This window comes from Vulpes lagopus, chromosome 11 (genome assembly GCF_018345385.1).
Source record: "Vulpes lagopus strain Blue_001 chromosome 11, ASM1834538v1, whole genome shotgun sequence".
Classification (NCBI taxonomy): domain Eukaryota; kingdom Metazoa; phylum Chordata; class Mammalia; order Carnivora; family Canidae; genus Vulpes; species Vulpes lagopus.
This window is the reverse complement of record NC_054834.1, coordinates 6,711,023-6,738,216: the sequence shown is the minus strand read 5'-3', so window position 1 is coordinate 6,738,216 and position 27,194 is coordinate 6,711,023. Positions and strand designations below refer to the sequence as shown.

Below are 27,194 nucleotides of genomic sequence, written 5' to 3'. Positions count from 1 at the left end.
CCAACAGTTGTACGCACATTTTTTTCCTGACCCCTTCATGCACTTATTTCCCTACTCTTAAAATCTTAAAAAATAATAATATGGGGGGGGGGACAATGGAATAAAGAAATGGATATTACCATTTCGTCATAATTTTTCTTCTTACTTGGATCATACAAATTAAAATTGGCCTAATGCTTTTCTCCTTAGCCACCAAACATTAAAGAAACTATCCCATTACCCTGTATTTCCTAAACAGTATGTAGGGAGGTCAAAAAACTGAGATGGGTTTATACTCCTGGCCAGCAGGGTTATTCGTGTAGAGTTAAGGGTCAGAAGTGGGCGTTATGGGTCCAGGGTGTGGTCCTCTATCGGTCGAAGCTCATGTAGCAGCATGAACAGAAGTCAGTGACCACCGTTCTTTACCATCCAAAGTTGTCCTATAACATGGGGTGAAAGATAATTCTGTTGTGACTCCTGATGATACACGATGGCTTCCATATCCTGTAAAAGAGACGCTGCGTCCCACACTCTGGCTTCTCAGTTCCTAACACCAATCTACGCCAGCCATGGGCTCCCGTGGTTCTGCTCCACACCCTCACAGCGCCCGTGACAGCATCGCTTCCAAACCCTCAGTTCCCAGGGTACGTGACTCTTGGGTCATCCTGTCCCCATTGGCAGCCCTCTTCCCCACCCCGCCTCTCGTGTTACTGCTTGGCTACCAGTGTCAATCTAATATATCGTTTGCCCCTTTTAACCCTTTGTCCCTGTCACCTGGCAAAACCCAGCCGTTGTTAAACCCAGTTCTTACTCCTTACTTGATTCTAGGCTTCAGAAGATCCTTCTGCTAGTCTTAGGAGCACAGATCTGAAGGGCTCTGTAGCACTCCCCGGAACCTCTCTGCCTTTCCCCCACTTAGAGAGGGCTATGTCACATTTTATTCTTTTTCCTCAAACCTCAGCCCTCCTCCACTTGCCTTCCTTCACTGAGAAGCTGGAGGCGATCAGAACACAACCAACTTGCCCTCCCTCAACCCGTCTCCTAGCCTGCCTGCCTGAGGGCAATGCCCCCTTCCTGTTACCACTGCCAGGTCAGCCTCCCCACATGTGCAGCATCCCATCCCGTCCTGCCTTCTAAGAAACTCTGATTTCTCTGATTTCTTAACTGAAATTAGTACCTGTCTCCTGCGTAGTCAATTCTCCCCTCTACTGGAACTTTCCCCAGCCATTATGTGATATAACTGCTCAAAACTGCCTTTTTTTCCAAACAGCATTCTTGCATCCCCTTCAAATCCCAGATGGTTTGCCCCTGGATGGTCAACCTACGGCTGCCCCCTTGTTTTCCATTTAATTCTAGCCTCACTGGTTGTCTTTCTGACTCTTGAATACAACAAGCTGGTTTGTCTTCAGGGCCTTTTGCACTTCATATCTCTCTACTTGGAACATTTCCCCAGATATTGACATGACATTCATTCATTCATTCTCTCTCTCTCTCTCTCTGTCTCTCTCCATTTAGGACTTTTCTCAGTATCATCTCCTCAGAGCAGGCTTCTGTAACTACCCAAAGTAAAATATTTGTTCCCCACACACCTCCAGTCGCTCTCCATTCTCTGTCATGCCTTGTTTTGGTTTGTGTTATAATTTTTCTGTGTTTGCTCCCTGTTAGAGTGTAACCTCTAGGGTTTGGGAGGCACCTGCCTGTGCTATTCAGGGCTGTTTCCTGGCACTGGCTAGAACAATACTTGGCATGTGGGAGGCCCCCCCACAAAACATTTGTACCCATTAGGCATGGGTCCATGCCCTGGCTCAGTCACTTCACTTGGTGGCCTTGGACAAGTTACTAAACTTCTTTGAGGTTCAATTCCTGAGTCTACAATGATATAGGTAAGTGACAAAAATAGGACCCACTTCAAACGACTGTTGAAAGATTGTCTGAGGATGAGATGAAATGATGCCTGAGATGCTTTCAGCATTTGTCTATCCTATAGTGTGGATATAGTAAGGCACATTTTTGCCTTAACATAAATATATTTTTACATGAGAATATGTCCTAGAAATTTTAAAGCAAGTCGGTGAGGGGGAAATGGTTTGTGCAGAAGCAAAATCATTTTATAGGCATCTTTTCAGGAATATCTTTCATTTGATGAGGAGTAAATATTGTCACAGTCTCACCAAACACTGAAATGGATGAACCCTGCCATCCCTCTCTGGGTGATCCCTTACATTGCTGCTCTGTTCAGTCAGAGGGAGTGGGGGCCAACAAAGAGCTCTGTGCAGAGGGCAGTCCTTTTCTTTCACTCAGCAGACTTTTGACCCATGTGGAACAGCAGCTGATAATTTACCCAAAGGTTTTCAGTAAATTAATTTAACAACTGTTTTTATAAAGCAAAATTAAAGCAATTTCTTTTTCCCCTCCAACCTCATAGGTTTAGAGGCAAAGACCTAACTCTTGGCACCCTTCCCTCCTTAGCTGCACTTGCTGGTGGTAAAAGACAAAGCCCAGGTCTACAAGGACAATAGATTTAAGGAATTTCATAATCTAGTAGAGCAAGATCCTAAATTCAAAAAGAATGTGACGACAGGGCTCCTCTCGTTCCCTGAGCACCCTCATTTACCACTTAATGGAGCTAGGGCCCCTCCTCTCCATCTCCTTCCACACCATCGGGACCCTCGTCATGCTTTGCCTGGACCATTGCAGTGTCCTCGGTCGTGTGCCTTCTGATTTTATGGTTCTCAGCCTGGACTCACCTAGGGAATTTTAAGGACAGATGCTCATGCCACCCCCCAAGGGTTCACCTCCTTGGGTTTCGAGAGACTTGATGTGGGTACAGAAACCGCCTGTGCTGCAGCCTCCAGGTTGTGACCATGGGAGCCTTCAGAGCACAATCTAAGTGTTGCACTCCTGTCCAGAGCATCACCAAGCTTCTGCAATGAATATGTCTTCCTTTTTAAAGTAAATTTGATGATTTAAATACAAAGTTATTTACCAAAAAAATACTTGGATCATACCAAACCTTCAGTGGCTCTCTCTTGCCTGTAGGTAAAGGTCAAATTCCTAAACATATACCACAGTAAACATGAAATAAAAATAAGGCATAAATAAATTTAAATGCCCTACACATGGCAGCACCAGTCTCCATTTCCTGACCCCTGCAGAGTCTCAGGATCACAGCGCTTTCCAGCCCAGGGATGGCAGTGCTTGTGGCTCCTGAACACCAGGCTAGTTTGCATCACTGTGCATTTGCTGCTGCAATTCTCTGCCTGCAGCCTCCTTCCTCCACTTCCTCCCCTGGCTCGTTCCACCTCATCCAAAGATACGCAGTTCAGGAATGTCCAGCCTCAAGAGCAAACCTGGACCATACTTCCAACTGCATCGTATTGAAGCAATCCATTGTCTGTCAAAACATCAGCTCCTTAATGGAAGATGCCAAGTCCCCCGTGGCATTCCAGGGCCTCAGGAGAGAGATTGTGGGTGGTTCTCCCTGTGTGACACACACACAGCAGTCCCCTGACCCCATCTCTCCAACTACCATTCTTCTCATCATGTACCTTTGTGGCACCTTTCCCCAACTTCTTTCCCCTGGCTTTCAGAATATACTCTGCCATGGTTTGGCCTTAGCAAAAGTATGACCTATCAGTGCATAAAGCACACAAAATGGTTGTGGATATGGGAGGAACACAGGGTCATGAAAGAATTGTTACTTAAGGGGAGATTGTCATTCAAGGAGACTAGAGAGGTAAGTTTTATATGTTTATACATATGTATATATGCACATGTACATACATATACATGTTTATAATATGCAACATAAGTTATTCTATCTGCTAAATGATGTTTCATACACACATACGTATTTTCAAGAAGTTAAGAGACATAGAATGAATTCATTTTTAGATAGTAGGTTAGTTAGATTTCCAAATGGTATAGTTAGTGTCTTTTTCTTTACCTTCTAAACACCTTTCCAGGTGTTTTAAATTTAAAGCAGTAGATCCAGTTGTTAATCATGAGCTGTCAATCTCTTGCCCCTACAAAGTGTCATAAGAGTCTGAAAACAGGGAAAATTGTGTGTGAGAGTGTGTGTGGACACACACATGCCCTGCCTTGCCCCAAAGAAGATATCAGGCTACTCATAGATTATACAAGCATGTACTTGTAGCCAGTGAAGAGTGGACTCCTGGGTCTGGTGAGCATGATCATGACAAAGGTGGGTACATGTTTTACAGGGGCTGTGGTGGGGGCACACAGCTATGTGGTCCTTGCTAACAGAGGAACACGTCCAGTTATACAGTCCATGTTTTACCAGGGGATAAAAACTGGCCACAGTTGCTCAGGAGAAGTACATCTGTTGGTTCTAAGATTGGACAGATACTTCTCACAAGGCATGTGAATGTGCTGAAAATGAGCTCTGGCTCATTTTGGAAATAGAGTGAAGAAGGTTGTATTAGTCTTCTATTGTTGTGTAACAAGCTACCACAAAGCCAGCAGCTTAAAACAGCACATGATGGCTGCATTCTCTGCTCAGTGGACTGTAGATAAATGCAAAATCAAGGCATCAGCCAGGCTGAGTTCTCATCTGGGAGTCCCAGGGGGAAGATTCTGCTTTCAAGCTCAGTTTTGTTGGAAGAATTCAGTTCCTTGTGGTTGTAGTTCCCATTCCTTGGTGGCTCATCAAGCAGCAACAGTGCATTAAACCCTTCTCACTCTGGAATTCTGACTCCCCCTCTCTCCCTGGCCTCTAACCCAAATTTAAGGGCTCATAGTTAGATTAGACACACCTTACAATCTCCCTCTCTCAAAGTCAACTGTGACATAACCCATCACCTAATCACAGGAGTAGTCCCAGAGATGATGCAGGGCTGGTGTACCAGGGGCAGGAAGTCTTGGGGCCCCTCTTAAAATTCTGCTTGCCACAAGGCTTAAAAGCCCCCTCCCTCAGTCCTCTCAGTTTTTTGTTTTGTTTTGTTTTGTTTTGTTTTTTTCTTGGTGGGGGGGTGAAGATAGAGGAAGAAAGAGAGGAGCAAAGCCAACTCCACCCAGAGTTCCTAACTACCCGTATTATGTAGATTTCGCTCCCAGGGACACACACCGCCTCTGAAGAAGCAGTGCTGTCACATGTCCTTACCCATGAGCTGCCAAGTGCTTGCCGTAAGTTCATCTTTCTCCCAAAGTAACCAGGGAGATGCTCAAAACTCCCTACATGCTTCCCATATCTTCTGAGGGAAGCTTTTCAGGAGTTTTGCCCACGCCCACCTCCCTCTGCCTGCTGTTGCTCTGTAACCCCTAATCCCAGGCCCATGGTCCCTCAGACCAGCTCCAAGATGACGGAGATGTGCTAGTCAGTTGTCTGAGCCAACTGAAGGGTGTAGAAGCTAATACAAGCTTACCACACAGTTGCTTCTATTTTTTTGTCTCATGAAGGCCGGTGTTATTCACAAAATGATTAAAATAGCAGCAGCTTGACATGAATTTGTTGGAAAACTGAGGATAGAAAAACATGGACGAGATTCCAAGTATATTAAATTAATCCAGATGAGCATGGCATAGCAAACAGTGCATTTGTTGACCTGAAGTGTGAATTTATAAGAGACTGACTGAGCAATAAACCAACCCAGACATATGGAAGGCAAGGAGGCAGCTTTCAGACTACCTTGTGGTCACACCTCTTTTTCACAGCAAACCAAACAGGTCTCTCGATTGACCTCTTTATGCTTCACATTCTTTATTATAAAGAATCAAATATTAGATAATCTGCTAACATAATACTTAACAATAAAAGGTCAGAAGCTAAAAAATAAGGAACAGTATAAATAATAACACTGGCCTAATTGGGACCACTTCCTGTGTGCCAGCCCTTGTGCTGAGTGTTTTATATGCACCACCTCATTTATGTCTTGAGGAGAACTCGGAGAGATAGGTTCTGTTCTGCCTTCCGTTTGATAGAAAGGGAAAGAGAATCAGAGAAGTTGATTGTCTTGGCCTGGGCCACACAGTGAGGAAGAGCTGGCAGAGAAAGGGGTGTATGGACTCAGACTCAGCTGTTATCACCCAGTAGTATGTCTGCTTATCATAAGCTCCATAAATTTTTTGGTTAAATACCAAAGCAAGAAACTATGGGAGTGATGTCATCGAGGTAGTGGCATAGGAGATTCCACCTTCTGTCACCCCACAAAGATCCACAGTTCGCTATCCATGAACAGAAACAGCTCTAAGAAAGTTGTGGAGTCCACTTAAGAAACGTCAGCAACACAGTGAACAAAAGTCCCAAGAATAATCACACAAGGAAGACAACTTTGTTTTGGCTGCATTGTCCACTTCCCCAGGCTGACACTGCTCAGCACCAAGAGGGAACCTCCCCAGGTACAAAGAGTTCCCTTCTCTAGGAAAGGAAGAAAAGAGTGAGTGACCTCAGTCTTTCAAGGCACCAACGAAGGTAGCACTTGGATTTCACCACACCCAGACCAGCAAAGCTGAGCTGTATAGAGATAGCTAAGAACAAGGAAGAAAAGTAGGGTCAACCATAGCAGCATGCAGCAAGAGCAATTGTAGTTCACAGTGACCTGCTCTCTAGATAAACCCAGCAGCTTTCACCACTGTAACAGGAACTAATGACCAGCTCAGCCGTGGCAGGAACCCCTCCAGATTTTACCAGCTTTTGCCCCATAAGTATTTGTGTTTGCCAACACAAACTACCAGAGTCCCTCTTAGCTCAATCTCTACTGCCTCCCAACAGAGCCTGCAAACCACTCTAGCAGCCAGCCTAGGCCTCTGCAGCTATGCAAGTGTAAGATGCCACCCTCAAGCCACATGGCTGATCTTCATCCCTGTGTATACCAAAAATTGTAATAAAAAAACAAAAGTCATCATATAATTACAAAGAGGTCTATTTATCAAGAACATATAGCAACTAGATAGATGATAGATAGATGATAGATGATGATAGATAGATAGATAGATAGATAGATAGATAGATATAGATAGATAGATAGATGATAGATAGATCTCAACACATTCCTAAACAATCAACAGGCCAAAGAAGAAATCAAAGGGGAAATTTAAAAATATTTTGAGAAAAAGGAAAATGGAAATACGACATTTCAAGACCTACAGTATGCTGCAAAAGCAGGCTTTTCTTTTTAAAGATTTTTATTCATGAGAGACACTCATGGGGAGCCAGATGCAGGACTTGATCCCAGGACCCAGGATCACGCCCTGAGCCAAAGGCAGATGTTCAACCACTGAGCCACCCAGGCATCCATGCAAAAGCAGTTTTAAGAGGGAATTTTATAGTGATAAATATTTACATTAAGAAAAAAGAATGATTGAATAAACAACCTAAATTCATACTTTAAAGGAAACAGAAAAAAAGAACTAAGCCCAAAGTTAGCAGAAAAAAAGAAATAACAAAAATCCAAGCACGAATAAATGAAGACCCCCCCCAAAAAAATAGAAAAGACTAATAAAACAAAGAACTAACTTTTTTGAAAGATACAATCAACAGACCTTTAGACAGACTAAGATCAAAAGAAATAAGACTGGAATAATAAAATCAGAAATGAAAAGAGAAGACATTCTAACTGATACTACAGAAATACAAAGGATAGTAAGTGATTAATGTGAATATTTATACACCAACAAATTTTATAACCTAGAAGAAATGGAGAAATTCCTAGAGACATACAACCTACCAAACTGAATCATGAAGAAATAAGAATCTGAACAGTTCAATAACAAGCAAGGAGATTGAATCAGTAATCTAAAACCTCACCTCCAAAAAGCCCAGGACCAGATGGTTTCATTGGTTTTTCCTGTCAAATATTTAAAGAATTAACACCAGTGCTTTTCAAACTTAAAAAAATGAAGAGAAAGGAATACCTCCAAACTCATTCTACAAGGCCAGTATTACCCTGAAACCAAAGCCAGATAAGGACACTATAAGAAAGAAAACTGCAGAACAATATCTTTCATAAATATAGATGGAAAAATTCTCAACAAAATATTATCAAACAGAATTTAACAGTACCCTAAAAGGATCATACAATATGACCAAGTGGGATTTATCCTTGGGATGCAAGAATGGTTCATATATACAAATCAATCAATGAGTAAAATAAACAACATAATGAAAAATAAACATCATATGATCATGTGAATAGATGCATAAAAAGCATTTGATAAAATACAACATCCTTTCATGATAAAAAAAAATACAACAAATTGGGCATAGAAGGAACATCCCTCAGTATAATAAAGGCTGTATATTACAAGCCCAGAGTGAAAGCCCAATGGTGAAAGGTTGAAAGCTTTTTCTTTACTATCAAGAATAATATAAGGGTTCCCACTTCTGACCTATCCTGGTCAGCGCGGTATTGGAAGTCCTAGCCAGAGTAATCAGGCAAGAAAATGGAATGAATACATCTTAATTGTAAAGGAAAAAGTAAAATTGTCTTTGTTTGCAGTGATATGATCTTTTTTTAAAAAAATACAGTGTTGTATATAGAAAATCCTGAAGACCACGAGAAATCCTGAAGACCAGGAGAAAACTGTTAAAACTAGTCAGCAAATTCAGTAAGGTTAGAGGATACAAAATCAACATATGGAAATTGGTTGTTTCCACATACTATCAGAAAATATCAAAGAAATAAAGAGAAAAATCTCATTTACAATAGTATCAAAAACAATTAAATACTTAGAAATACATTCAACCAAGGAAGTAAAGTCTGTACATTGAAAGGTACTAGGCTTGGATGAAAGGAATTAAAGAAAACACCAAAAAATAGATATTCTATGTTCATGGAGCAAAGAATTAATACCATTAAATGTTTATAACTACCCAAAGCAACGTATAGATTCAGTGCAATATTTTTCAAAATTCCAATAAACCCTAAAATTTGTATAGAGTCACAAAAGACCCTAAATAGTCAAAGAAATCCTGAAAAAGAACAAAGCTAGAGATATTACACTTCGTGATTTTAAACCATACTGCAAAGCTATAGTCATCAGGCCAAGATGGTGCTGGCATACACATAGAAACATAGACCAATGGAAAAGAAACAAGAGCCCAGACATAAATCCTTATATCTATAGTCAACGAATATTTGACAAGGAAGTCAAGATACTCAATGTGGAAAGGACTGTGTCTTCAATAAATGGTATTAGGGAAACTGGATAATCACATGTAGAAAAATGAAGTAGACCTTTATCTCATTCCATTCACAAAAATTAACTCAAAATGGATTAAAACCTGAAGTGAAATACCTGAAACCATACAACTCCTCAAAGAAAACAAACATTTCCTTGACATTGGTCTTGGCAATGATATGCTGGATATGACACCAAAGGCACAAGCAACAAAGCAAAAATTAATAAGTGAGACATCAAACTAAAAAACTTGTGCACGGAAAAAGAAAAATCAACAAAATGAAAAGGTAACCTACAGAGTGGGAAAAAGTGTTTGCAAATCATGTATCTGATAAGGTGTCAATATGCAAAATATATAAAGAACTAATAGAACTCAATAGCCAAAACCCAAACAATCCAATTTAAAAATGGGCAGAGGATCTGAATAGACATTTCTCCGAAGAAGACATACAGATAGGCAACAAACACATGAAAAGATGCACAACATCACTCATCAACAAGGAAACATAAATCAAAACCACAGTGAATTATCACCTCACAACTATTAAAATGGCCATCAAAAAGATAAGAGAAAATGCTGGTGAGGATGTGGAGAAGCAGGAATCCTTGTGCACTGTTGGCTGGAATGTAAATTGATGCAGCCACTCTGGAAAGCAGTATAGAGGCTCCTCAAAAAATTTTTAAAAAGGGGATCCTTGGGTGGCTTAGTGCTTCAGCACCTGCCTTTGGCCCAGGGTGTGATCCTGGGGACCCGGGATCGAGTCCCACATTGGGCTCCCTGCATGGAGCCTGCTTCTCCCTCTGCCCATGTCTCTGCCTCTCTCCCTCTCTCTCTATGTCTATCATGAATAAATAAATAAAATCTTTTAAAAAATTAAAAAAGAATTTCCATATACTCTGACAATCCCACTTCTGGTATATATCCAAAAATATGAAAACAGGGTCTTGAAGAGAGATGTGCACTGCCATGTTCATTGCCGCATTATTCAGAGCAGCCAAACTGTGGGAACAACCTAAGTGTTCATCAATGAGTGAACAGATCAAGAAAATATGATATATGTGTATGTATATATGTGTGTGTGTGTATATATATATGAGATTATTCAGCCATAAGAAAGAAGGAAATCCTGCCATTTGCAACAACAACATGGAGGGATCTTGAGAGCATTGTGTTAAGTGAGATAAGTCAGACAGACAAAGACAGATACTATATGGTATCACTTGTATGTGGAATCTAAAAGAGCTAAATTCATGGAAACAGAGAGTAGGAGAGTAGTGGTTATCATGGGTGGAGAGTGGAGGCATGATGGGGAGATTTTGGTCGAAGGGCACAACTTTCATTATAAGATAAATTAAATTCTGAGGATCTGATGTTGAGCATGATGATTATAGTTAATAATACTATATTATTGTGGACATTGCTGCTAGAAACATCAGGGTGCAGGTGTCCCGGGGTTTCATTGCATCTGAATCTTTGGGGTAAATCCCCAGCAGTGCAATTGCTGGGTCGTAGGGCAGGTCTATTTTTAACTCTTTGAGGAACCTCCACACAGTTCTCCAGAGTGGCTGCACCAGTTCACATTCCCACCAACAGTGCAGGAGGGTTCCCTTTTCTCCGCATCCTCTCCAACATTTGTTGTTTCCTGCCTTGTTAATTTTCCCCATTCTCACTGGTGTGAGGTGGGATCTTATTGTGGTTTTGATTTGTATTTCTCTGATGGCAAGTGATGCAGAGCATTTTCCAATGTGCGTGTTGGCCATGTCAGTGTCTTCCTCTGTGAGATTTCTCTTCATGTCTTTTGCCCATTTCACGATTGGATTGTTTGTTTCTTTGGTGTTGAGTTTAAGAAGTTCTTTATAGATCTTGGAAACTAGCCCTTTATCTGATACGTCATTTGCAAATATCTTCTCCCATTCTGTAGGTTGTCTTTTAGTTTTGTTGACCGTATCCTTTGCTGTGCAAAAGCTTCTTATCTGGATGAAGTCCCAATAGTTCATTTTTGCTTTTGTTTCTTTTGCCTTCGTGGATGTATCTTGCAAGAAGTTACTGTGGCTGAGTTCAAAAAGGGTGTTGCCTGTGTTCTCCTCTAGGATTTTGATGGAATCTTGTCTCACATTTAGATCTTTCATCCATTTTGAGTTTATCTTTGTGTATGGTGAAAGAGAGTGGTCTAGTTTCATTCTTCTGCATGTGGATGTCCAATTTTCCCAGCACCATTTATTGAAGAGACTGGCTTTCTTCCAATGGATAGTCTTTCCTCCTTTATCGAATATTAGTTGACCATAAAGTTCAGGGTCCACTTCTGGGTTCTCTATTCTGTTCCATTGATCAATGGCCAAACTGTGGAAGGAGCCTCGTTGTCCATCAAAAGATGATGGATAAAGAAGCTGTGGTCTATGTATACAATGGAATATTCCTCAGCCATTAGAAACGACAAATACCCACCATTTGCTTCAACGTTGGTGGAACTGGAGGGTATTATGCTGAGTGAAATAAGTCAATCGGAGAAGGACAAACATTATATGGTCTCACTCATTCGGGGAATATAAATAATAGCGAAAGGGAATATAAGGGAAGGGAGAAGAAGTGTGTGGGAAATATCAGGAAGGGAGACAGAACATAAAGACTCCTAACTCTGGGAAACGAACTAGGGGTGGTGGAAGGGGAGGAGGGTGGGGGGTGGGGGTGAACGGGTGACAGGCACTGAGGGGGGCACCTGACGGGATGAGCACTGGGTATTATTCTGTAAGTTTGCAAATTGGACAACAATAAAAAATAAATTTATTATTAAAAAAATAATAATAATACTATATTATGAACTTGAAAGTTACTGAGAGTAGATCTTAAATGTTCTCACCACAAAAATGAAATAGAAGTTATAGGACATGATGGAGGTGTTAGATAACACTGTGGTTGTAATCATTTTGCAGTATATACGTGTATCAGACCAGTACATTGTACTACTTAAGCTTATAATGTTATGTTATATGTCATGTTATATGTCAATCATATCTCAAAGCTAGGGGAAAAAATAATTTGACAGGGTTTCAACAAGAACAAACAACTGTGGCATATACAATGGATTATTCAGGCATAAAGAGGATTAATATGCTGATGGATGTTGCCACATGGGCAAACCGTGTGATGGCTAATTTTATGTGTCAACTTGACAGGGACACAGAGTGCCCTAATGTTTGGTCAAACATTATTCTGGGTTTTTCTGTGAGGGTACTTTTGGGTGAGCTTAACATTTCTATTGATAGACTGAAGCAGATCGCCCTCCCTGATGTCCATGGGCCTCATTCTATGAACTGAAGACTTGAAGAGAACAAAAATCCTAACCTCCTCCTACCTAACTGCCTTCTAGCTGGGATGTCAGTTTTTCCCTGCCTTTGGTCTCAGACTGAATCATCAGCCCTTCCTGGGTCTCGAGGCTGCTGGCTTTCAGACTGGAACTTCTCCCATCAGCTCTCTGGAGTCTCTAGCTTGCTGACTGCAGATGTTAGATTTGTAAACTTCCATAAATATGTGACCCAATTCCTTATTATATGTATGCATACACCCTATTGGTTCTGTTTTTCTGGAAAACCCGGATTCATACGAACTTCAAAAGCATTACACTAAGTGAAAGAATCCAATCACAAAAGACCATATATTGTATGATTCCAGTTATATGAAATATAGAAAACATGTAAGTCCATGGAGATAGCAACCTGGAGGCTTCCTGGGGAGGAGAGGAGGATGAGAAGAAAATGCTTACTGGGCATTAGGTATAAGGTTTTACTTGGAGTCCTTGAAACGTTTAAGAACTAGATAGAAGGGTGGTTGAACAACACTGTGAATATTAAATGCTACTGAATTGTTCCATTTAAAATGGTCAATTTGGGGGGCACCTGGGTGGCTCAGTCATTGAGCATCTGTCTTTGGCTCAGGTGGTGATCCCGGGGGCCAGGGATCGAGTCCTACATTAGGCTTCTTCCTCTGCCTATGTGTCTGCCTCTCTGTGTGTGTCCCTCATGAATAAATAAATAGTCTTTATCCATATGGACATAAATGCATACTCGCATATACACACACACATTTACATACACATCAGAGCAAGGATTCAAAAGCTTTCAGGGAGTCAACTGGTACCACATTTATGGAATCTAAAATGCTGTGGATATTAAGATGCATCATTGATATTCATTCCACCATGCTGGAAAAAGCTTTCCAATTGTAATTATAAGATGCATCAATGATTAGCCACATCCTGATTTCACAGCATTAACATGGAAAGCAATGAGTGTCTTAGGATTGGTGAAGGCGGCTCCAGAGAGGAGGCCTGGGAAGATATGGTATTGCTGCTTTTCAGTTTCAGTTGCTTGCTGCTGGATATTCTGAAAAAAATCTGAAACCCACATTTTAAATAAATACTTTGATTTTTAAAAATACATTGGAAACTAATTCTTTAAAAAACTCCGTTGCAGGGCACCTGGGTGGCTCAGTGGTTGAGCATCTGCCTTTGGCCCAGGTCATGATCCCAGGGTCCTAGGCCTTCTTGTGGGGAGTCTGCTTCCCCCTCTGCCTATGTCTCTAGCTCTCTCTCTGTGTCTCATGAATAAATAAAATCTTTAAAAATAATAATAAAATAAAATTCAATTGTTGTATTGGTTAAAGAAAACATGTCATGGGGCCATATAGCCTGCAGCATCACTTGTGCCCAGTGAGGGCAAGAGTGCCTTTTGCCAGTTGAACCAGGCAACAGTGATCACTTCACAGAGAACAGAGAGTAGAGCGAAGAACCCATCACAGACTGAGGAACCAACTGGCTAGGTGATTGTTATCCAGATAAGGAAGTGAGATCTGCAGAGAATTGGATTGTTTGTCCCTAATCAGTACAAGGGGGATCCCTGAGTGGCGCAGCGGTTTGGCGCCTGCCTTTGGCCCAGGGCACGATCCTGGAGACCCGGGATGGAATCCCACCTCGGGCCCCCAGTGCATGGAGCCTGCTTCTCCCTCTGCCTGTGTCTCTGCTTCTCTATCTCTCTGTGACTATCATAAATAAATAAAAATTAAAAAAAAAAAAAAACAGCTCCTAATCAGTACAAGGCTTGAGCAGTGGGCATGGGGCCTCCATGGGCCAAGGTATCACAGAACTTGCTTCTGGTGCTTGGAAGATAGTTTGAGATAAGAGTTACAGACAAATCTAAGACGTTTTTCTATTACCATTTGAAAGAAGTAGACACAAGACTGATGCTTTTCCAAGTGTGGTCCCCCCAACAGCATTAGAAACTTGGTAGAAATGCAGACTCGTGGGCCTTCCTCAAACCTACTGAGTCAGACCTTTTGAGATGAGGCCCGGCAATCTATAGTTTATCAAGCTCTGCAGGTGAGTCTGATGCCTGGGACCTCAGGGACCTCAGCCCCAGAACAAACAGAATGACTCAACTATATCTTAGAATTTGGGAGAGTTTGTTATACCCCTATTTTCAGAACAGTCTGCACTACACAAGAAACTATGTCTTAAAAAGTAGCTAGAAAAGGTACACCTGGGAGGCTCAATGGTTGAGCGTCTGGTTGCTTAAGGTGTGACACTGGGGTCCTAGGATCGAGTCCTGTATCAGGCTCCCTGTGAGGAGCCTGCTTCTCCCTCTGCCTGTGTCTCTGCCACTCTCTGTGTGTCTGTCATGAATAAATAATTAAAACCTTTCCAAAAATAGCTAGAAAAACTAAAAATCATCAGGGAACACCCAGGATTTGCTTACTTCCAGCCAGCATTCTCATTGGTGTGGTGCTTCTTACAGTCTCCTCACTTTCTTCATCGAGAGCCAAATGCCTAGCCTCTCACACAGGGCAGCCCTTTGCCCCAAACACATTTGCTCCTGGCTAATATCCGCAATCTTGTATCGCCCAAAGTAGTCAGAGAAAGAAGATCATCCCTAAATAACTAACATGTTTTGTTCAATTCACACGGTGAAAACTAGGAGGAATCCCTCATTTTTCCAACCCTTCTCTTTTTGCCCATAGTGTTTAGCAGCAGAGCCCTGAGATTAGGAAGCCCATGTCTTGCCATCAAGGCAATGAAGTAGGAGCAGTGAACACTCTGGAAGCTGGCTTGGTGACAGCAGCATCAGAAGGCAGAGAGAAACAGAGAGAATAGGAACAGATTGAGAGCTGAGCCACCAGCCTGGGTCTGAAGAAATGGCCTCATGGGGTTGACAGACTGTGACAGGTTCTGCAACTCATTCTATTCAAGTCAGAGGAACCAAAGATTGATTCATCCCAGGTGAATTTTGGGAAGTCAACAAATTGTTCTGAGCTCAGTTTTCATATTTGTGAACTGGTGGTGAGTGAATGATGCGTCATTTGCAAACCGTTAAAAGAGTGTGTCTGGAAGAACTGGCTCTGTGCTTGGCACATAATCAGGTTTCATTGCTGTTACTTGTCTCTTGCCCCCTTCCAAGGGCCTTGTAAGTCTTCCACCACGGGTGTCCCTTTGGCTTGGGCCAATTGCCTGGGATGTGGCTGTTAAAATTTAATACTTTATTCTTTTATGCCCCTAAAGATGACTTTGCACTTTAGGTTTATGGACCTTTCTGCTGGAGAACTTGAAATGAGTTGCTTAACCACCAAATAATTGTATTATGAGGATTCAATGGAGCAAATATACTCAAAAGTGCTCTATAAATATTTCTAGTACATTTCTCTGTTTATTATTTGCATATTTGGATACTTCAGAGCTTTGGTGGTAGGAATGGAACTTGGGACTTGGATTTGTTTGATATTTTTGATGTTTTTTAAGGTGACTTGGAAGCGTATCAGATTATTTGCTAGATTTTCCTTGGAGGCAAAAGATATTGAACTGTGCAGGAATCACTGATCTCTGATCTAAAACGGAACCTGTAATTCCCTGCTTTCGGCTGCTAATATGCCACAGCTTGGACATTTTATTATCTGTAGTGGAGTGTTAGTTTGGCACCTGATTTTTAGTTTAGATGCACGTTATCAATCTATGGAGCCCAGCACTTTTCATTTATAGGAAAATCAGAGTTATCTGGGTTAGGTAAATAAATAAAGGTTCAGTGAAGTCATGAATCTCAATTTCTGACATCATTGTTGGCTTAATTGTTCTGTAACTAAACAAACCCTGTCAGCATTTTTAGGGTGAAGAGTCATTCTACAATGATTTGAGAATAATTGTGGATGTACAAATGGAGTTAATGCATCAGAATTGGGCATAACGCGGCCACACCCCTGTTGGAAATGCCGGGTGTGCTACATGGAGCTTTTCCAGCTTTTACTTGAGGAAGAAAAGCCAGGTCTGGGATGTTCAGAAAAACAACTGAGTCACCTTTCACATGCAAGAGGGTTCTTTGAAAATTCCTTTTTTACCTCAAAATACACACCTATTTTGTATTCAACTCTAACTCTCTTCATATATGTCTTTAGATTAGTTTTGGCCTAAATTTTGAGTACAGTCGATGCTCCATGACAGGCACCCTAGCCCCCGGGCACACCTGCCTACCCCTGGGAAGGAGAGTGCACCTGTCTGAGAAAACTCAGTGTCCTCAGAGGCTGGAAGATGGAGGATGCAGGCCAACATGCTTATGTGACCGTGTGTTTGAGGCACGTGTGTTTCCAGCAAACAGCCTCATCTTCATGAGGTGGTACCATGAAAGGAAAAGTAGAGTTTAAAAAACATGGCAGCATTAAGGTGGACGGGGCCTAGTCCTCACAGCTACACATCTTCATACCACTGAAGCAGGAGGTCCCCTGCCAGGGCCAAAAGGCCTGATGTCCACTCTATTTTTTACTGAATTGTACTTTGGGAGTATGCAACAGTGGTGTGGACTCATACTTGTAACCCTTCAAGCAGGTGGACATAAAGAGAAAATGAGAATGGGAGTAGGAGAGATACATCAGAATTAACCCCAGAGCCATTAATTCAACGCCAAGGGCCTTCTCAGTATCCTACGGGATCTTCCACACACCACCAACAGATCCGGCTTTGAATCTGTGAAGCCATTTGCCAAGCAGGCTTTGTTGTGGAAACATTTGTGTGTGAAACAAACAGGGCTGCATCTGAGAGGGGATCTCAGGACCCAGCACCCACTGGTTAGAGTAACCGTGAGGCATCAGACCCGAGGAAGAGCACAGGGAAGTAAGAGAACCTGTGGACCTGAGAAGATGAGCAGTCTGGTAATGTGCCTCATCATCACCTGTGTTGGCGGCTGAACTATCCTGCTGAGTCTTCACACTGTCTTCCCAGTCAACAAATGGTAGAGTGTTTGTAACCTCAGACTCGCCCCTGGAACTCACCTCAAGCAAGAAGTCAGGATGCAGAACCTTCCTGAGACAGACAAGCCTCTTTACTTCCTGGAAAATGTTTACCCCAGCTGCTATTGCCTGCCTGTTCGTATCATCAACGTGGTGCCAAGATGACTTTGTAAATAATGTTAGCAGAAAGCCATGAGTGAAGTCGACTTCCATGGAGCTTTAGATGTGTGTCTCGCCTTGGAGCTTAGTAGCTTCTGAAAAATACACATTTCTCTTTTTGTCTTTATGTCTCTTTTTGAGGCCATAAACATGAAGAACCTTTTTATAAATACCCTGGATAGCAGAGGAATATTTAAATATGAAGAAGCAAAATATTCATGCTTTAAACATGAAGGAACGCACATACTATTCTTTGTTATAATTGCATGTTTAAGCTCATGTTAGCCTATTATGAAATGCATAGTTTAATCCTACACTTTTTGAAATTGGAATCCACATAGTTTAGACTTATAATTCTACAAGTCTATATTAAAAGTATAGTTTTTGTTGTGTCTTCAAGGCACTTCTATTCTGAGAAGATAAGCTACATGTTGGTACCTTTAAACTAGAATTAGGAAGATAATTGTCATTGTCCTACTTAGGTTGGTACCGCAGTATAAGGGGTGTGGCCAGCCTGCCAAGAGCTCCTATGGCCTTTGTCTGCACACAGGTCTGACAAAGAAGAAAAATATATGACATTAAGGAATTTTGATATATGCCTACATGTATAGGCCACTTCAAGAGTCAAGAGAGTGGTCCAGCCTGAGGATGCAGTTTCTGAGCTGTTTGTTGACCTCTGTTGCCCTGTGTCATCCAGGCAATGTGAAGAACAAAGGGTAGGAAGGATCAGGCTTTCCAAATTGAAGGAAATAATGCCTTGGAACCAGCTCACATTCCCAACCCACAAATCGCAGGCCATGTCTTCCTCTGATTCTTTATTATCCAATGAGACTCTTAGAGAACAGACCTGTCTCTTACCTCACTTGATGCCAAGATCCATTCCATATGCCCCTGCTAAGCAGCCCAGCAGCCCTGAGATGCACCTTACATTTGGGTCTAAAGTCAGGCATACTGAGAAGATTTGCACATAAGCTGCAGCCAAGCATATAGGCACACCAGGGGCACCAGCTTCAATGTGCAGAGGTTTTCTTAAAATCTCTTTGTACTCTCCTGGGCCAAAGCTGTAGCCCTAGTGATGCCCAGTCATTACACTCAAGTCTTATAAAGGTAACTTGATGGTAACATCCAATCACAGTCTTATAGCATCAAGGCTACTGAAAGGCAGTAGAAAGAGAAACAAGCCACGCAACCTACAACAAATAGACTGAGCTAGAGGTCATCAAGTTTTCTATTGTTTTCCTTCTTTGGTACAGATTATCTTCTAAAAAGTAGACACTGTATGAATTTGCTTAATACTTTGATTTTTAAAATTATTTTCTGCAAATGCAATGTATCAAACAGTAAATCTGCTTTGAATAAATGTTCAGAATCATTACTGAACAGAACTTTCCTAGAAGAAAATGTAAGCAAGGACTCCAGCTGTTCTGTTTAATACATTAGCAGATAGATATGTATTGAGCAATGAGGGAAAATAAAACATTTTAGCAACCTGGCTTTCAAATACCTACTAGACTTACAGATAACCCATGTAACAATTATGTTCTGAAATTTCCCAGGAAAGCAATTAAATAAGAGAGACGTCAGAGTAGTTTCTTAATACTATGCTCAGGCTCTTCCCTAATACATAAGATTTCCTGGAAATCCCTAGATAATAATACAGATCAGAAGAAATGGAGGTACAGCAGTTTAATAGTATACTTTGCTAAATGGAAACACATTATAATTACAAGAGTAAACATCTATTGACCTATCCTTCTATTGCCTTAGGGTCTGCTTTAATAAATACTTTTTGCAAATTTGAATGTGAAAAGATGTTGTTTACATAAGTAGTTACAAAGAGCCTCTAATATTACAGTAATTGTGTTTGTTGATTTCCATTACTCTGAAAAATACCCTTCATCCCCACTAGCAGATCCTCTATTACTGGGAAAGACGTTAGATTGCTAGAAGCTTGTTTTAATCAATAGTAGCCTAATAAAATCACAACACTGTTGTGTTTGTAGGCTGTAGTTGGAAAAATAACTGTGATTAAGCATGTTTGTTTTGCAGTGAGTATATATTTCAATGCTTGTTTTGCTTGTCTCCCATTTTCCTTCTTCTTACAGATTTTTAAAAGCATTGGCTCTGATGAGACTGTCCAAGGGCAAGGAAGTCGGAGGCTGATCAGCTTTTCTCTCTCAGGTATGTTTTGCTCACCTGAAGGCCCTGTGGAGACAATATGAAGGTCAACCGGCAGTCAGGAGACCTACTTCAATTTGACTCTTACCTACATAGAGGTTACTGCACCTCTATGTGCCTCAATTGCTCATCTGTAAAAAAATAAAAATAAAAATATCTGCTCCATTTTCCTTGACCTCATAAAGATATTGAAGTAATAGATGCTAAATTTGAGATGATGAGAAGAAAAGCTGTAATTTTACTTTGCCTCCATCGTCACTAACATTATTTAAAACTTTATTAAGTGGAGATAGGGGAAAGCCTGGAGGGAAGCAGCCAGCAGACTCCTTGTCTAAATGAAATTTCACATGAAGTTCAATTGGTAAAACAGATAAGAATTAAGCTGCTCATAAAAGTACATTTGTGGAAAAGTTAGTGATATCCAAATAAATATATAATTAGTTAATAGTATTTAGTTGAGTGATCTAATTTCTTAGCTTTCATAATGGACCATAGTTCTGTAATAAATTAACAATGAGGCAAACTGGATAAAATTATATGGAAAATCCTTGTACTATCTCTGCAACTCTTCTGTAAATCTAGAATAATTCCAAAATTAAAAGTATATATATATAAAAAAAACTAAGTTACCCTACCTAAAATGATATACAAAGCTCAGAGCCCTATATACTAAATTCTATCCTAAGCAATGTTTGAGGAGACACAATGGCATGAAGCTCTAGGACTCCAAAGAACACAGTTGGAAAACTGCTTGCCTTTGCTTGTCAAATCAATAAATGTTGCAGGCCACGAATGTCAGAGATCTAAGACCACAGACATGAAATACATGAGTGTCCTTGGGAGACAGTCAGTCAACTGGCATTTTCATGTTAAATGAGCCCTGATAAAAAAATGTATGCCTAAAGATCCATTGGTAAACAATTACAGCAAGATTGCAGGATACAAGATTAATGCAAAAAAGTCAATTTCTTTTCTGTATGCCAGCAATGAACAAATGGATTTTGAAATTAAACACACAATGCCTTTTTATATTAGTACCCCCAAAAATTAAATACTTTGATATAAACCTAACAAAATATGTACAAGGTCTGTATTAGGAAAACTACAAAACTGATGAATAAAATTAAAGAACTAAAGAATGGAGAGATATGCCATGCTGATAGAGTAAAAAACTCAGTATTGTCAAGATTTCGATTTTTTTATAGAATCATTGCAATCCCAATTAAAACGCCAGTAAGGCATTTTGTGGATATTAATTAAATGACTCTAAAATTTATAGAGAGAGAGAAAAGACTCAGAATAGCCAACATAATATTGAAGGAGCAGATTGAAGCTGGAGAGCTTACCTCCTCAACATCAAGACTTACCACAATCCTGGTAATCAAGACAGTCATATTTGTGAAAGAATAGATAAATAGATCAATGGAACAGAATAGAATATCCAGAAATAGACCCACATAAATTTAGTCAACTGACCATTGACAAAGGAACAATGGCAATACAGTAGAACAGACAGTCTTTTCAACAAATGGTACTAGAACTACTGGATATCTACATGCAAAAAAAAGAAAAAAAAAAGAATCTATATCCAGAACTTAATCCTTTACAAAAATCAACTCAACCTACTAAAAAACTGTAAGAACTAATAAATTCTGTCAAGTTGCAGGATACAAAATCAAAATACAAAAATCTGCTGTGTTTTTGTACTAATAATGAATTCTCAGAAAGAGAAATTAAGAAAACAATCTCATTTACAATTGTATCAAAAAGACTAAAATACCTAGGAATAAATGGTAACTGAGGAAAGAAATACCTATACACTGAAAATAAGGAAAAAATGATGAAAGAAATTGAAGAAGACACAAATAAATGGGAAGATAGCCCATGCTCATGGATGAGAGAATTAAGATAAGTAAAATGCCCATACTACTCAAAGCAATCTACACATTCAATGCAATCTCTGTTGATATTCCAATGGCACTTTTCACAGAAATAGAACAAAAAATTCTAATTTGTATGGAACTACAAAAGATCCCAAACAACCAAAGAAATCTGAAGAAAGAAGAGCAAAGTTGGAGGAATCATGATTCCTTATTTCAAGCTATATTACAAAACTATATATATATATACACACACACATATATATATCAAAATGTAAGATATTGACATAAAAACAAGACACATAGATCAAAGGAACAGAATACAGAGTCCAGAAATAAACGTACTCTTTTATGGCCATTTAATTTTCAACACGGAGCCAAGAACATACAATGGGAAAAAGACAGTTTATTCAATAAAAGATGCTGGGAAAACAGAACAGCCACATACAAAAGAATGAAACTAGACCACTATCTTACACCATATACACACACAAAAAAAACCCTCACAATGTATTAAAGACTTGAACATAAGACTTGAAATCACAAAACTTTTAGAAGAAAACATAGGCAGTAAGCTCCTTGACATCAGTATTGGTGGTGATATTTTTTTGGATTTGACACCAAAAAGGCAACAAAAGCAAAAATAAATGAATGGGACTACATCAAACTAAGAAGCTTCTGCACAGCAAACTGTCGACAAAATGAAAAAGAGTAAGAGAAAATAGTTGCAAATTATATCTCTGAAATATCCAAAATATATAAAGGAACTCATGCAACTCAAAAAAAATCTGACTGAAGAATGTGCAGAAGATCTGAATAGACATCTCACCAAAGGCATACAGATGGCCAATAAATACACAAAAAGATGCTCAATATCACTCATCATAAGTGAAGTGCAAATCAAAACCACAATGAGATATCCTCCCACACCTGTTAGAATGACTAGTATCAAAAAGACAAGAGAAAAGAAGTGTTAGTGAGGAGGTAGAGAAAGGGAACCCTCATGCACTGTTGGTGGGAACATAAATTAGTGCAGCCACTATGGAAAGCAGTATGGGGGTTCCTCAAAAAAATTAAAAATAGAACTACCATAAGATTCAGCAATTCCACTTCTGGGTATTAATCCAAAGAAAATGAAAACACTAACTCAAAAAGATATATGCACGCCCCACATTCATTGAGGCATTATTTACTATCCCCAAAACATAGAAGCAATCTAAATGTCCACTGCTAGATGAATGGATAAAGAAAATGTGGTATATGCATACAATACAATGATATTCAGCTATAAAAAAGAGTGAAATCTTGCTGTTTGTGACAACATGGATGGAGGGCATTATGCTAAGTGAAATAAGTCGGACAGAGAAATACAAATACCATATGATCTCACTTATATGTGGAATCTGAAAAAAAATCAAGCTCATGGATACAGAGAACAGATTGGTGGGGGCTGGACAAAATGGGTGACAGGTGTTTAAAAGATATAAACTTCCAGTTGTAAAACAAATGAGTCATGTGGGTGTAATGTAGAGCATGGTGACTAAAGTTAATAATAACTGCATTGTATATTTGAAACTGAAGAGAGTAGATCTTAAAGTTTTCATCAGAAGAAAAAAGTTATAATGATGTATGGTGATGGCTGTTAACTAGACTTATTTGGTAATTGTTTTGCATTACATACAAATATAATACAAGTATATAAATCATTATGTTATACATCTGAAACTAATATGATCTTATATGTCAATTATATCTCAATTTTAAAAAATAACTCAGAATGGATCAGACTTCTGTATAACATGCAAAACTGCAAAACTTCTTGAAGGTATCAGGAGAAAACTTACATGACTTTGGATATGGCAATGGTTTTTTAGCTACAACACTGAAGATGTGGCACATGAAAGAAATAATTGATAAAGGATGAACTTTGTTAGAATTAAAACTTCTATGCTACAAAAACAATGTCAGGAGAATGGGAAGATAAACTACACTGGGAAAAAAATACTTGCAAAACATTAACCTGTTAAAGGAACATTATCCAATATACAAAGAACTCTTAAAATTCAATATGAAAACAAGTCAATTTAAAAAATGGGCCAAAGATCTTGGCAGACATCTCACCAAAAAATATAGAGATGACAAAGAATCATACGAAAAGATGCTCCATATCATATGTCACCAGGGAAATGCAAGTTAAAACAACAATGAAATACCACCACATGCCTATTAGAATGGCCAAAATTCAGAAAACCGACAACACCAAATGCTGACAAGAATGTAGAACAATGAGAACTCTCATTGGTTGCTGGTGGGAATGCAAAATGGTACAACCACTTTCAAAGACAGTTTGGTGATTTGTTATAAAACTAAACATACTCTTACCATAGAATCCAGTGATTGCACTCCGTGGTATTTACCCACATGAGGTAAAAACTTAAGTCTGTACAAAACCTGCACACAGATGCTTGTAGCAGCTTTATTCATAATTGCCATAACTTGGAAGCAACCAAGATGATCTTCAGTAGGTGAATGGATGAATGATATGGATGCAGATAATGGATTGATGTTCATTGCTAAAAGGAAATGACCTGTCAAACCAGAAAAAACATGGAGGAGTCTTAAATGCGTATTACTGAGTGAAAAAAAAAGCCAATCTGAAAAGGCTACATGCTGTATGGTTCCAACTATATGACACTGTGGGAAGGGCAAAACTGTGAAGTCAGGAGATCAGCGGTTGCCTGGGGGTGGGGCTAGGGGAGGAGACAGGGGAGGCGGAGCATAGAGGATTTTTAGGGCAGTGGGAAATATTCTGTATGAACTTTAATAATGGATACATTTGTCAAAACCCATAAATGTACACCACCAAGAGTGAACACTAATGTAAACTATGGACTTTGAGCAATAATGATGTCATTATAGGTTCACCAGTGGTAACATATGTACCCCTCTAGTGGGGATGTTGGTAATGGGGGGGCTCTACATGTGTGAGGCAAGAAGTATATGGGAAAATTTGTATTCCCTCTTAATTTTGCTGTGAACCTACAACTCCCCCCTCGAAATAAAGTCTTTTATTTAAAAAAAAACATCAGTTGATAACATTAGCATGTGTCTAAGTTAAAAAGCAAAAGGAAGAAGAAACTCAGTACTTTTGTTACTAAGGCAGAAAGCCAACCACTTCCGACTTGCCATTCTTATGTTCCTGTTGAAATGCTTGAGAAAAACAATTATTTGTACAAACCTGCAGAAACAGCAGGAGCCTGTAAAACTATTCAACTACCTTCCAGAAACCAAGAGGAAATTTCATTAACCAGAGCTCAGTGAAATCCTGAAGCCTGAGAGGGATGCCATGCAGGATGGGCAGCATGGGGCTGGGGAAGGAGACAAAATCTCTTGTTAATTGGTTCCCATTTTGGTCCTGCCATGCAGACATGGGATGATAGACCTACTGTATTCATTGTGAAACTATAGCCCTTGGTTTTCTCATGTCTCCACTTTGCAGAGGAATTTTCACCTAGATCCATAGAATTTTCAAAGTTGAATGCCTTGCCTCTATGTCCACCACGTTTCCTGAGGTGACCTCACACCCTCACCCCAACCTGCCCGAGGAATGCTGGCAGTCCAGTCCAGGAAGGGCCAACAGTCCTCTCTTAAAACACATAGTGACCACGATGCCAATTGTCTTGATTTCTTACAAGGAATGGTTTTAAACATGCCAGTAAATGTTCTATATAATGGGCTCTCGCAGCCCATATTTATAATGAGGTAGAAAATAGTCTAAAGATTGGAAAGGCTTTTCCACGTTTTAGATGGACTTTTCTCCTTATGTAAGGTCTGATATTATGATCTTTAACCTCACCGAAACACACTTAAGTCCAAATGTTCCTTATTTTATAGATTTCCAGGCCATGGGGTTGAAGAAAGGGATGTTCTTCAACCCAGACCCTTACCTGAAGATTTCTATTCAGCCTGGAAAGCACAGTATCTTCCCTGCCCTCCCACACCACGGACAGGAGAGGAGATCCAAGATCATAGGCAACACCGTGAACCCCATCTGGCAGGCCGAGGTGAGTGCTGTGGGCTCTTAGAAGAAGCCTCAGTAGCCAACTGAAACCACTGACCATAAAGCAGCTCACATGCTATCTCCTCCTTCCTTGGAGCCTCAGAATGCTGCTGAGCTCATGGCTCTCTGGTCTTAGAAGGGAGCTGTGTTCTCTGGGGGTTGTAACTCACGGATCTTTATGGAGCCCCTCAAGGCAATACCAGGAAACTGTTTGTGGCAGCTACACTCAGTAGCCCTGTTACAGCTTCTTCCTCTGATTCGGGATCTGCGTCTGAAGGCAAGACACCCTCTCTCTGCCTCTGTGTGGGAGAAGGAAGAGAAGCATTTTGATCTGAGCATTCTTACACTCTTCCTACATGTGCAGTCCTAAGGCAAGAGTGCCAGATTTTAAATGCATCCCTCTTAGACCAACGTTCCAGAGATTCTGGAGGTTAGGGAATCCAGAGATTCCCAGGATAGGTAAATCATTAAGCCCTAGAATATCCCTGGGATTTACATATTGTTTTTTTTTTATTTACATATTGTTTGATCTAAATAGATATGAATCCTAATTGTGCATCCCCTCTTCCTGGTCTGAACAGTGCTAGGCAACTTACAGGAGGATTGGACAGTTTGTTCTATCTCATGAAGACCCATCTCCACTCCCAAATGTGACGTGAGGATGTTTCTCAGCACTGGCCAGGAATGAGGACATTCCTCAGCAAAGCCACATGCATGTCAGGCTTGGCCTTACAGCGACTAAGTCTTCTCCTAGAGAACTAGCAGAAAGTTGTCACAACCCATCTAGCAACCTAGCTCACACGCTTTAGCTTGAGGGTGTGACCTGTTAACCATGTGGGCTGGGGAGCAGGGAGGCTTAGGGCATGGGAGGGGCTACAGTATAATGTCTGAGTTAAAAGCACAGCTTTGCAGTTACATAAACCTTGGTTCAAATCCCAGCATGGCCTATTACTAGTTATATAGATTTAAGGGGCAGGGAGTGGGGGTGACTGGGTGACAGGCACTGAGGGGGACACTTGATGGGATGAGCACTGGGTGTTATGCTATATGTTGGCAAATTGAACTCCAATTAAAAATGTAAAAAAATTAATTAATTGATTAATTAATTAAAAAAGAATTCAGTCATCCTCAATCTGGGCCTCAGGTTACCTTCATCAGACTGTTACTGATGGAAATGTGCTACTCCTACCTGAGGCACTTGCTTTGGGCAGGTTTCCTTCCTTTATTCTTCAGAGTAGATGATCTCTGCTGTGGACTTTTCAAGCATTCTTGAGCAAGAAAGTGAGATTAGATATTTGGGGGGCAAGTCTTGTTCATTATCTCTTAAATTACACCCCCTACTTCCAAGACTTAATTAACCCTGACCCAGGCCCTACAGAGGAGCAATGTTACAGCTTTGAAGTTAGAGCAACATGAAGGAAATGGAATTGCACTTAAACTTCCTACTACTTTGGTTATCAACAGATTCTAAAGCACTGTGAGTACCAGTAGCATGGAATAATGAATCTTAAATTATTTGTTCTTTCAGTCCTGGCTATTC

The 27,194-nt window shown here is 40.2% G+C and overlaps 1 protein-coding gene across 1 annotated transcript in view; it reads left to right on the top strand.

The window, feature by feature from the left end:
* Positions 1–27,194, top strand: part of HECW1 (HECT, C2 and WW domain containing E3 ubiquitin protein ligase 1) — a 440,869-nt gene that overhangs the window by 265,381 nt on the left and 148,294 nt on the right. The window contains exons 6-7 of the mRNA XM_041773230.1: positions 19,642–19,717; positions 25,489–25,658. Coding sequence (XP_041629164.1) covers positions 19,642–19,717; positions 25,489–25,658 — 246 coding nt within the window. The remainder of the gene's footprint in view (positions 1–19,641; positions 19,718–25,488; positions 25,659–27,194) is intronic.